At 40.7% G+C, this 13204-nt stretch overlaps 1 protein-coding gene across 1 annotated transcript; it reads right to left on the bottom strand.

The window, feature by feature from the left end:
* Window positions 1–3570: 3570 nt before the first annotated feature.
* Window positions 3571–10862, bottom strand: gpr185b (G protein-coupled receptor 185 b). The gene is made up of 2 exons (XM_043243146.1): window positions 9193–10862; window positions 3571–8335 (listed from the first exon to the last, which is right to left on the bottom strand). The coding sequence occupies exon 2, from the start codon at window positions 8331–8333 to the stop codon at window positions 7335–7337; it is 999 nt and encodes a 332-aa protein (XP_043099081.1). The 5' UTR covers window positions 8334–8335; window positions 9193–10862; the 3' UTR covers window positions 3571–7334.
* Between the last annotated feature and the right edge of the window lie 2342 nt (window positions 10863–13204).

A 13204-nucleotide genomic window follows, 5' to 3' on the forward strand; every position in this document is an offset into this window, starting at 1 on the left:
TCAATATATTTTAAATGATTTAAATGACCTTGTCTTTTTATGATTTAATCATTTGTTGCTTTTGATTGCCTAATTAAAACATTTCCAGGCTTTCTGTGTTCGAGGAAACCCACTTTGTGCTCATGGAAAGCTTCGAATTTCTGATTTCTGTGTTAATATTTTGTTAGTTATGCGCTGATCTAAAATATGCAATCTGTTTCCACCGTTCATCACATTCAAATCGCAGGGTATTTACTTCATTTATTTCTCTATTTATTCGTGGATTGGTGCCCGTGCTGAAATAGACATCTACTCCAGCAATGAATCTTTAAAATGTAAATTTAAACTCATTTTGAGGAAATGAGGATCGACTAGCAAAGCTGTGAAAATCAATTGGAAACATGTTTTAATACAGCTAGCATCAAGTGCCTTGTCCTGTATTACATAACCATTATCCTGGCTTTAATCTCACTGCCCATCCATCCCGTCCTTAAACTTTGTCTCTATTGAATTATGGATTGCACATTTCAGTTTAGCCCTATCTCTTTACACACGCTGGATCGCATTACTTCAGAGGCAGGCAATGCTTGAGGAGCCTTCTTTGCCGCTACACGGTCCTCGGCATTTACCGCACCTTCTCCCTCACTTTCCCTCGTTCCAGTTTCTTGCTAACAAGTTTTCTCCTTAAATTGTCAGGGAACTCGGGGTCTTGCTCACCTGATCTTAACTTCGAGGAAGGTCGGTCGTGACTTACAGCAGGAATGATCAGCTGTGTGACTCTGTGACGCATCTCCCTCCCGTTTCACTGCCCTCGTCGTCTCCTTCAGCTTTCTTTCCGCAGAGCCGCCAAACTGGGTTTCAAAAGCGAGTCTGTTTTGCTGGAAAATGCTTTAAATCTCCGCGGGGGGCGCGGGGTATGATTGCTAGCGTTTTCTTCGCCGTTTAAGTTTGTTTTGTGCGCGTCTGACAGAGAGAAAGAGACCGTTTAGAAGGAGCAAAGGGAGGCTCGCTGTGATTCAGGATGGATCACGGGGCGAAAACAGTAACAGATGAGCTTGTAGTCAGGCGCCAGATGCACTAGCTCTCAGTCAAGAGTGTCCTTCATCTGTTCTGTTTGGCGGCTCGTTAAAGTCTTGCCGTCTTTATTGTCTTAGTTACAGTTTTTTTTTTTGGTAGTGTACGGATAGCGATGCAGCTATAAGAAGAGGTTATGTTGTGTGATGTGTTCTGACCGTCTCAGTAGTGCTGTAGTGTGACTCAGTGCTGTTGAGGCGGTGATACTGTCACTTCTCACTTTCTGTCCGCATGCGTGGGCGCGCGCGCCCGGTGACTCATCCCTGCTTTTCACCGTGTGCGTGTTCGCGAGCGAACGAGTAGGCAGGTTATGTGGGTAAACCTCACTGTCCCGCCTCTACGTGCATTCATTAGTTGTGATTTATCCAAATTACCAGCAGGATGCGCAATTTCTCACTTATTAGTCTACCGTTGAAGAGTGGGTGAGTTCGCTGTTTTCGGTACGTCAATTTCAGCGTTTTCCTTCTGTCTGATAACCAGATGAACTCCGTTAACCACTGTCCACCGACCTTTTATTTCTCTCCCTTGCGTGCTTGAATCAGCTGAGGCGGCATTGACGGTGTTAGTGAGGGGAAGCGTCGAGTGTTTGATCGTGTTTAACCCTTCGACTCTCGATGGACGGCACTTTTCTTTGGTGCCTTTTCACGGCTTTGTCGTTATTGCCATTCAATTCGCAACGGTTATTTGATTCTGACAAAAAAAATAATGAAAAAACTATAATAATTGTTAATTATGTTAGAATAATATTAGTAGTATAGTTGTATAGGCCTAGTAGATGGATTACATAATCAGTACTTTAAAAAAAAAAAAAAACTTTAACCTTTTATGGATTAGCTTACATGATTACATGTTATTTACACAATAGTAATAAATTAAAATAGAATATATTTATTCTCCCTGAATTGTCTTTTTTATCATTGAATTTTTCCTTTTTAAAATCCACTTCCATGCACTCCGAAAGTCTTCCAGTTTTGTTGACATTCACACAGAGATCGGTCATTTGACCACCGGATTTACAAAAATCATTTCAGACTAACGTTGCATGAACTACTGATGGACACACTAGTTGTTATTTGAATGATCACTCAGTATGTTATTGGCTTTATCTTGCAAACACATAAAATGCACAAATTCTGATCTGATCTGATCCTCTTTCACCAAAATGTAATTATGTGAAGAAGCATTCAAAAATTCAATATCACATTCATGGTTGATTGACTACATATAAACATATGAAATCCAGGTAAACATTTATGTGTATATATGCAGTATATTCGCTTTTCGGTTCCTTCGCATTACTGTTTGAATGGACAGGTCTTGCTTGTTTGTTTTTAAAAAGTAACATTTTTGAATGTAAAAACCCTTTCACACCAAAATGTAAAAGAAAATCTGTAAAATAGAATGTAGAAGGAAGTCCAACACACAATCTATCTATCTATATACAGTATATATATATATATATATATATATATATATATATATATATATATATATATATATATATATATATATATATATTATATTTATTTATTTATTTATTCTAGAACTACAGTAACATCTTAATATTGCCTAATACATAATACATTTTTCATTCCAGTCAATTTTGAACTCCAGCTATTAACATGCAATGCATATAATTCATTTTAAAGCATATCAGTAAATATATGTGTATGCGGATATTGTTGTGAGAAATTATCTATACATTCTAAACTTAAAGAAACTAAATTTCATTTATGATAATTGAATGTTTCATTTAGAAAATGGTTTATAATGTAACAAAGATCAGTGAAGGCAGGCTACACATTAATTCAGAGAAAACATTGTTTACACTTCGTTCTTGTTACCTTTATACATAAAGGACTAAATAACAGGTTATTAATTAAATAGGCCTACATTTGCTTACTATATAGTTAGGGTGTTACGATTAGGGTTTGGCATAGGGTGTAATTACGCATAATATATTATTATACAAGTAGCCTACATGTAATGTTTAAGGACAATTTAAAATAAAGTGTCATAAAAAGTAGCCTACAAATTATTTATTGAAAATGTGAAAAATATATATTTTTGTTGTACTACGTGTAGTCATCACTTAAATCTCCCCCCAAAAAAATAATAATTTGATGGAGATTTTAAGTGTTTAGAAGAGTCCCCCTATTAGTCGATTATGATTTTATATTCGTGAACATAACGTTAGAAACTGAATTCTGCTAAAACGATAATACATTTTCAACAGCAGGCGCTTCGATCACCTCTTCAAAAAGGCGCGAATTACCCGTCACCTCACAGCGTGGGCTCGTCGAGATCTCTGGCGTTCAGATCCCACACTCACCGTGATTCTGACAGCGCGCGTTACGTAAAATGGAACGGCTCAATAATTCATACCCAAGCCTTTTAAAGCTGAGCCGCCTTCAAACGATGACCTGTACCGGTTTGAGTCTGTCCTTCCCCACACACACACACACACACACACACACACACGCACGATAAAGACACCAAACAGCCATAGACCGTGACTGAGTTTGCTGAATTTTATTTGACAAATTATTCTCCTCGTGTTGTTGTAGTTTTTTTCTTCACTCGCTCTCTTTTTGTTTCGGTATTGTCATATTTACAGTAATAAAAAATAAATCATTTTTTTTAGGAAGGATTACATTCCACACTTACATTGCAACGTGTAGCATGTTCCTTTCATAAAGTGCATCGTACTTGTCAGATTTCAGTTCACAATACAAAGAGAAACAAACAAAGCAAGAAAATGATCGACGACGATTACATCACAGTATCAGAGCACCCATCCACATCTCTGACCGCTTGCTAATAAGGGCCACGTAATTGTGCTGACAGTTTACCTACAAGAAAACGTTCCTTTAGCTCTATAGATGATTGCGAAAGTGATTGTAGATCGTAGTGAGACTTCATCGGTAACACAGAGATTTGGATTTCGGAGAATGGGCTACATTTGGGTGCAGTGGTTACATAACCCCAGAGGCTCTTCTAAAGGCTTGTCTCTCTCCCCTCCCTTATTTTAGGAAGGCGCCTTCTCGCTCTAATGTAGCTGTTGATGGGAAACACAGAGCTCTGCTTAATGGCCCAGAAAACGGATTTCAAGTACCCTAGATAAATGTAACATTTCATGCTCTTCAAGGTTATTTTTAGCAGGGCCAGATTTAGTAATAGAGCTTCCATGCGGTTAGGTGCCGTCATTCAGACGACCTCTTTCCATTTTCATACGCCAGAGCTGACGTCACGACAGAAGACCAAGGTACACTGCTAGACTTTTCGTCTTTGTAACTCTTCAAATGAAGCCTCCATCGCCTGTACTGTAGCTCCAGAGAAATGCAGTCATCTTATATTTTGTCCTCTACCGACTGAAGATACGTGAAATTTTAGATGGCTCGCTGCCTGGCATACTTCAATTCTGTGATGATATCTGTGGTGTTAGTAATTAGATAGGTCACTTTTGAGCATGAGGCTGGGGGTGGACCATCTGTCTGTAGTCTGGCACACAAAAGGGCTGTCCCAATCCAACAGAATGCTAAAGAGAGGACTGCATTGCTCTGCCGGTAGCCATAGTGGGCTCCAATGTCCAAGAGAGAGGGTGGAATCCAGCCGTTCCCTTGGCAAAGAATGCGCGCTCCGTCTGATTCTTTGGGTCTATTTTGGAGCTTTAACTTTAAAACCCAACTGTTCAAACTAGCTGCTGCTAAACCATTTCTATCCCATCTGCTTTCAGCAGTCAAACTGCCTAGATGTCGACTATCAGGACACCAAGCTGTGCTTCGACCGCCGCAAATTTGAAGGTGAAAGTTACCGTCGACACAGTCAGGTGATGTTACAAACCATAATCCTTGTTTTTACTCATCTTATAAATGCATGAAACTAATAAGACACTAGTAAGTGAAATTATGGCACTTTCTGCCTTTCCAACAATTTTTTGATAATTCTTTTTTTTTTTTTTTTACCGTTTTTTTCCTTTTCTAGGAAACCATCAATAAAGATACAGGTAAAGAACACACACACACGCACACACATATACACGCACACACACCAAAACGACATCATAAAACTCATGCCCTGATGTGTATAAAAATATACGTTTCCATACAGCATTGCATAAGAAAAATAACCGCTGCACCCCTGAACGAACTGAATCTATGGCATCCCATTGAGTACATTGTAGTGAAGATACATTACATAACGGTAGAGATTTGCTGAAAAAACACTGATATTTGCCAAGTGTTGTGTATTATGTGGGGTGGGTTATTTTTTATAAGTGGGCACAGTGTGACAGGTCACTGAACCCCACTCCTGACGTAAGTGAGTGGTATATAAACAAATGGTTCTCTCGCTTTCACGCACACGACCACAAACAGTCAGGCGTATCACACAAACGTGCAAAAAACAAAAACAAAAAAACTGGAGAATTGTTCCACGGTGTCCAGACTGTGAAATAACTCCAGGTTAAAGTCCATCAGGTTTCGTACAGGTCACTAAGAGTATTGAGGTTAGTCAGAGGGCACCTGGATGGGCTCTCAAGGCCAACTTTGAATACTTGTACTACGATGTGAAAGCACATCTTAGAAAACAGTACAATTGATTTAAAGAGTTGTAACACCCTGGTCTCGCTAACCTATTCTCAGTCTGTTTTTAATCGTGTTCAAGTCAGGAAGTAAAATTAGCTCTGTTGATGGCCTCATTGTGATTGTAGCTCTATCAATGAACGGTACACATTAATTTATTATTGCAGAAGAGAAAAGGTAAGGCCTAAATTAAGATATTTTGCCGCAAATGAGGGGTTGTCAAAGAACAGCTGTGACATTCAAATCCCCCTCAAAAACACAAGGCTTTGTTACGGTCATATTTCAAGCTCAACAAATATCTATGCATATAAAATATCACAACAACTAATCCTTTAGCTTTAAACAATGCTTCTTTTTGCGCCATTTGGAAAGGCATAGTGTTTCTCCATTTTGTCCTTTGAGTTTCTTATTTCTTTTTTTTAGTTTGTTTTTTTTTTTTAGGTTTTTTTTTGGTTGTGTAGCATGGTGTAAATCCAATTCGGCAGATTTTATGATGCGTTTTTAAATCCCGCATGCTATTTCAAGGTCTTTTTGGCTGAATCTGAAGTCCCTTCTGTCCCATTTTGGCCTAGTTATCTGATCTTTTAATAGGCCTTCATGCAGATCTATTTACACACAAGCCTTCCCCTAACATTGATCCCTGATCTGTCGGACTAATTGTACATTCTAAACACTCAATTATATCTGCTAATCACAGGGATCATTTTTCTGTACAAACCGAGAAGCACTTATTTGAGCATTCATGTCTCAGTTGGCCTTACGCAAAATTGCCTTGAAAGATGTTGCCTGATGTCGAAATTAAAGCGTTGTGGCTGACACCTCATTTCGCGCTCAGACCTTCATTAACCCTGCCATTTCGCACCAACACCAAGACATGTGCTCAATGGATTCCTGAAACCGAAAATGTGTGAAAATATGATTTGCCTTATAACTTCGTGGCAGAAGATATTTCAGTGTCATTGGGGACGTAAGACAATGAACCAGTTCAGCGTGTCTAAACAAATTGGCTTTTCCCAGGGATTTGTACATTTATGAAATTTCACTGCCAATGATGTGTAGGAACAATAATCACATTAAAACAAAAAGAGGTCATTTTTTTCTTGCACCATAATTTTAGTTTCTAAAAGAAAACGCGATTTGATCAAATTGGCTGTAAAGCGACAAATGCCAGAAGTGCTATAATTTTCGCTCACGGGACAATGTTTTCTTTCTGTCGTTCATACATTTTTAAGTGAACACAGATTTAAGTGTTAGAAGCGGGGAATAGGGAATAGCTTCGTTGTACCTGCCGCTGTCCGTGGTGCTGAACTCCACGTAGCATGAACATACACAAAAGCTGTCCACAGTAGACAGCTTTCTTTACACGTATCGGGTCAGTTTTGTAATCATTTTCACTCTTAAGTGTGTTGTTTTTAGATAAATAGTATATGGATTTGTCACTGGGCCTGTACTACGTGCCTCAGAGTATCCAGATTATTCTTATCACGTTCAATTTGAACGGTCTCACCTCTGGTATAATTTGAAATTTTGTGCATAGAGGTCTACTATGCAATAAATACATCTAATTATACATTGCAGGTTGACCTCTTGGATCGCAACACCTACTGCACAACCAGCAACGTTTGACTGGGATCCCACCGAGGAAGGACATCATATCATTAACACTGACACAGTACAAACTAATTACATGAGTCCGACTTATACATCACTCGATGTCCTTGGCCGCAAGGAGAAGTTGGACGGCACGCATCCGCAGCAGGCTAGCCACAGGGATTTCTGGATGTCCGGGTTTCTGTAAGCGTATATGATTGGGTTTATGACCGAGTTGCATGTCGCCGGCAGCACCGTTGCATACGTGTAGATCATCGGGTAGCTTGAGTCTGCCACGATCGAATACATGGCGAAGGGCATCCAACATGCGGCAAAGGTGCAGAGGATGACGGAGAGCGTGGATACACCTTTTGTGGTGGAGATGGCCATGAACTGGTGCTGGACAGCGATTTGCTGCGCGTGGCGGAAGGCAATCTTACAGATCTGTAGGTAAAGCTGCATCATGAGGGCAAACACCAGCAAGAACGTCACAGCGAGCACCACAGCATTGTTCTTGGTGACCGGCCGGCAGATACTGCAGCTGGCCTCGTCTCGGAGGCAGTTCCAGCCGAGCACTGGCAGTAAGCCCAGGATGATGCACACCAGCCAAATGAGAACCACCATGACATAGGTGAATGTCACCGTGCGCTCCGTGTGGTAGGTCAGAGCGTTGTAGAGCGACAAGTAGCGATCCACCGTGATGGCCAGGATGTTGAGCACAGATGCGGAGAAGGCGGCGATTAGCAAGCCGACGGAGATGAGAGTCACAAACTCTGTGTTCAGCATGTAGATGAAGACGAAGTTGAGAATGAGGCCGAGTCCCGCGAGCAGGTCCGCGAATGCGAGGCTCCCTATCAGAATAAACATGGGGGCTCTCAAGGTGGGCGTGTAGAACAGGATGGCGATCACGATTGCATTCTCGCAAGAGATGAGCGTGCCCGTCACGCACAGCGCAATGTCCCACGGGCTAACGGGAAGCGGCCTCAGCTCTGCCGTTCGCACCGGTGACGAGTTCCTCACATCCAGGAGATTCCACGTGCCCGCCGTGGAGAGGGAAGAGGTGTTTTGAAGTTGGTTGCTCATTGCTGCTGCAAGAGAGTGAATCATAGCTGATGGTGGGGGGAGGAGGGGAGGTGAGAGAGAGAGAGAGAGAGAGAGAGAGAGAGAGAGAGAGAGAGAGAGAGAGGTGCGGTAGTGAAGATAAGAGAGAATGTGTATGTCAGTGGAAAGGCAGTGGGAATAGCATCTCTGTCAAAAGAAATATGCCTGAAGCCCCCAAACCTGATGAAACAGTCTCTTATTCTTAGGCAGCCAAGAATGAAATTATTAAGTTGGCTAAGTTGGATATGTGTTTACAAATGTTCTCCTCAGCTAAAATGTTCAGATTTCATCACTGCAGCTGGCACGAGTGTTGATTTGTGATTAATTAGTATCTGAATAGTCCTGGAGCACTTAATAATCACGTTCGAAAGCACCAAAACAACGTAGCTAATTGCATCCAGTCGAGCTGTAAATGTAACACTATTTCGCTTAGTTTGCTGCTGCATGTGCATTTCATCGCGAAAAGGCTATTAATCAAGCAGCCGTCCCGACAAAACGCACGCACTTCACTTTGTTACTATTTTTAGTAATTGTCTAAAAATAAGACGCGCCACCTCGGTGCACGGGTCTCTTATGAAGGCATCGTGTATATGCTTCCAGAATCCACAATGATGCGCTTTCGCCTGACGCCATAGACGCAGACACATTTTTAACTCGTTCATTCATAAATTTCCACCTTACAGACCTGGCTATATTTAAACCGACCAAGAAAAGACCGCAAAGGACTCGGAGAGGTCAACCCTCCGGCTTTTCGTTTAAATTTACTGGCGCCCGTTAAAAAAACAATCGCCGCGATTTTAACGACACGTTTAACTAAGGCATGTTCTCACAAAAGAAAGCGCAAGTGCGCATCAGCAGACGGTACCTCAGTGCCATGAAGCTGCAATGCCTTTTTCTCCCCCGAGCTTGCGCGCAGTCCGTGCCTGTCATACGAGAGGAGACGGAGGACCCAGAAAGAGACGGAGAACAACATAAAAGAAGAACTAAATTGCCCTTTGTTTCACGCAGCTGAGTAAAGCCGTCATCTTTGGCGGGTTAAGTCCTGTGGAAAGGCGAGGTGTTCGTCGGTTAGCATGGCTAATACTGTTGGTAGGACGATAGCTCTGCCTCGCTTGATATTCCCCCCATTGGACCTCACCGATGATTCTCCCCTCTGACGTCAAGAGTCCTCACAACAGTCATGATCGAGTCTGTGAATCACAGATGCTGTGGACGGAATATTAATAATAAAACACGTTCAGACAACACGAATCCAACTATAAGGTACAAGAGACAAGCGCGTCTGACTCTGTCGTTCCCCCCGGTACCGGACCCAAGGTCGCCGGCAGCTGCTGCCGCTTTGCGCAAAACAGCACGATTCTTTCTTCTTCTTTTTTTTCTCCAAGATCACCGACCACACCAAACTGTCCTGCTCGCGCGAAGCTAGACCAGCTCTGCCACTTGTTTTAGGCGTCCAAATAAATCTCCGTTGTTGCATCCCGCGTCTCCCTCATTGTGACTTTCACGTGTCTTTTACGTGATATTACGCAACATATTTACACCCGAAATTCTAGGAAAAACGGAATCGTGATAATTACACAATAGCTCAAAGCAGACGCGTTGTTTTAGTTTTTGGGACGGATTGTGGCGGCGGAAGGTGTGCGTGCGTTTCATTCAAGAGCTGGATGAGTGTTCGGTGGCGCGTGCGGCTCCCACTATGAGGACACTGTCAAATACTCTAACAGCAGATGTCTTTACAAGGCTGTTTATTTTTAGAAAGTCACATTTCCTTGAATTGTGCATCTGCTGGCAAATGCTGGCAGACGATCGTGAGAATCAGATTCGCAGCAGTAAACGGCATGCGGGTTTTCCCTTACGTGACACTTGGGGCTGTTCTGATACCGCTCACAAAAAAACTGGACGGGGAACCGTACAGGTTCAGCGAACAATGCATTGAAATTGGGTTTTGTTTGTGTGCTGAAAATAGAGAGAAGGGAGGGCACTGAACTGTTCAAAGGAATGCTGTTTTCCCTGACAGACAATCTTATGAATAAGTAGCCGTGATCAGAATTACAATAAGTCTTAACATCGGTTGAGCGTTGGCCCTGCAATGGCTATTCATTGATGGGAGCTCCCACCAATCGCCTTCACTCTCACTCCCCCATTCATCTTCTCCGCGCAGCATTGTGGGAATGCTATTACATCATCACTCTCTTATACCTTTCTCGCAAGTATGCTCGCGCTGTTACAACAATAATCTACAACGCGTTCCAGCACTATCCCATCCATGTGTCTGGACATCTTTAAGTCTTTGGTGCACAAAGTCGATCGCAAATGCATTTGCCAATAATCAAGCGAGTCCCCGTTGTGAGCTAAACATGCAGGCACCTATTGGTTAAAATTCAACTTATTACCCCACAGTTGCGTTCTATGTTTCCTAGCTCCCTTGATCTTTGTGTTTATTATGTGTAAGCAACTATAGCCAATCTCTATAACCAATATTCTGTTAGACCGTCTAGATGAACAAGTGCACGTCAATCTGGAGCTTAAGTTGTCTTGATATGCTGTATTGATGATTAAATAAATGCATTGCAATTCCTCCATTCAGCTGAGAAGACTATTACTGAACTCACGTCGACCGCTCAAAAACCTGCTGACGCTTCCCAAATGCTGGAACTCGCTCGTCAGCAGATGCTGTAGCATTGTGTGCGTGAGTGTGTGTGCATGTGACTGCCTCATCAAATGTATTTATCCGCTGTGAGCAAGCCGGCGTGCTTCTATTCACTGTCTGTTTGACAGCAGCGGCTTAAACACTCTCAGTATGAAGTTTTTATTTGCTGTGATTTTCTCAGTCGCAGCCCACTCCAATTTAAAACTGTTTTTCGGTCTCCAGCGAGAGCGGCTCTTTAATGCTGCACTCTGCTTCTTTCGGGTTTCTTTCTGCCGCCTGTCTTAATGACACCGCTGTGTGTCTTTTGAGTCGGTGGAGCAAACTACACCACAAAGTAAAAAAAAAAAAAGAAGAACCGTGCAATTGTTTAGGTTTACGCATTTCGAGGCAAATGCGCAGTAACTCATGGTCTAGGATTTAATGCTCAAAATTAGTGCAAGTGAGAATCATTTTAGCATAGTCAGAGGCTTCTTTGTGTGAAGTGCTATAATAAATGTGGCCTATTATGACCTTTAGTGGTCTCCGACGAATCTGTGATTCACCCACAGTGTAAAAAAAAATGGCAGTTGTGGTTACCAGAATAAAAAACAAACAAACCAAAAAAAAGATAACCTGTAAACCCATCAAGACCAAGAACTGTAAATTTTACAGTATAAAACTGTAATTTGCAAACAAGAAAATATAAGTGTAAACTAGGGCTGGGTAAAAAATATTGATATCGCCATATTTTTCAATTCTCATATTTATGGAATGATATTGATTCTTAAATTCTCTGTTATCAGTTAACTGCCAGAGCATAGCTAACAAAATAGAGGCGGATTTGAATACACCGATAGTCCCACCGGTGACCGGAAGAGAGAGAGGAGGGGAGGTTCACGTTTTTCATTAGAGATTACGAGGGCACATGAATTAAAAAAAAATAATAATGATGAAGTGCACAGAGAAGCTATTTATAAAAAACAATCTTTCATTACAAAATAAGATTTGCCCCCCAATAATTCAAAATCTGTTTCTTCTGTCCCTTCAAACAGTAAAGCTAGCAATTTAGTTACTTTGAAAACACGTGGTGGCTTAGACATAATGTAGCGATTCAGTATGGAAACTTTTATTTTATTTGCATGATTTTTTTTTAAAACAAGAAGTTAATTAGTAACTTAGGACTTACGATTTAGCCATTGAGTTTCCAGTTTTTCCACTGTTTAGACAAAAAAACACACGCACACAACCAAAGCATTATTTTGTGTTTTGTTCCTGAATGAATCATCACTTTAAATCTGTGGTTCAATCGCAATGACTCATTTATTTACATTGAATTACTGCCACTTACTGGAATTCAGAGCGGTTAAAACTTATTGGAAAATATGAATTTCTATCAGTGTGAGCTGACCACCAGACGGAATATGAAAAGTATCTAGGCAAAACAGTGTTTAATGACATTGGTAATGACATTATCAATACAATCCCAGAAAAAAACCCTAATATATTTATTTATATTTTTTTAAATAAAATGTTGGAGACATGGTTACGGCCTTGGCTCAATCAGTGTTTCAGCCGCTCAAAGACGTCAATGTAACATCCTGTAAACAATATGCATGTCACATTCAGGCTACATCAAAAACATATTTTGTGACCCTAAACTCATTAGTCAAATAGAAAAATGAACTGTAGAGAGGGCCATTTTGCTAACATAACATACATTTTACTGTTCTTCAATGTTTAATTTGTTTGAATAAATCTATCAAGTTTTAATGACAGCCACCATTGTTTATGTTTATAATAAGATATATATAAAAAAACAACTGAAGTAGAAATACTGTTATGCAGTTGCAACAATTGTATTATTTAAAAGAAAAATATTTAACCTTCTCTTATATTTTTTACAGCATTAGTTGAAAGATTTTTTTTCTCTGAGGAAATATGTAGATTTGCAAAATCGAACACTTTTGATGTAGCTAGTATTTTCATCAGATTATAATGTCATAGTATTATAGTTTTATAGCAAAGCTCCTAAAGGCCGATTAGAAAGTTCAGTTATCTAAGAATTGACAGTGGCGTAAATTAAATTAGTTGCTACAGAACGCTGCAACTTAGAGGTTTGTAATGGTGTATTGAGTCAATAATAGCAGTTAATTGTAGTGCATATTGATTTATGGATGAGTTATGGACTACGTCTGGGTGAAATTTGTCTAAAACGTCACATGCATAGAAAGCTGTTTCCACTTAAGCT

This window comes from Puntigrus tetrazona, chromosome 7, assembly GCF_018831695.1.
Source record: "Puntigrus tetrazona isolate hp1 chromosome 7, ASM1883169v1, whole genome shotgun sequence".
NCBI lineage: Eukaryota > Metazoa > Chordata > Actinopteri > Cypriniformes > Cyprinidae > Puntigrus > Puntigrus tetrazona.

What these genes read in the sequence shown, in the direction of transcription:
- gpr185b (XM_043243146.1), bottom strand. Translation starts at nt 8,333, where the DNA reads ATGATTCACTCTCTTGCAGCAGCAATGAGCAACCAACTTCAAAACACC.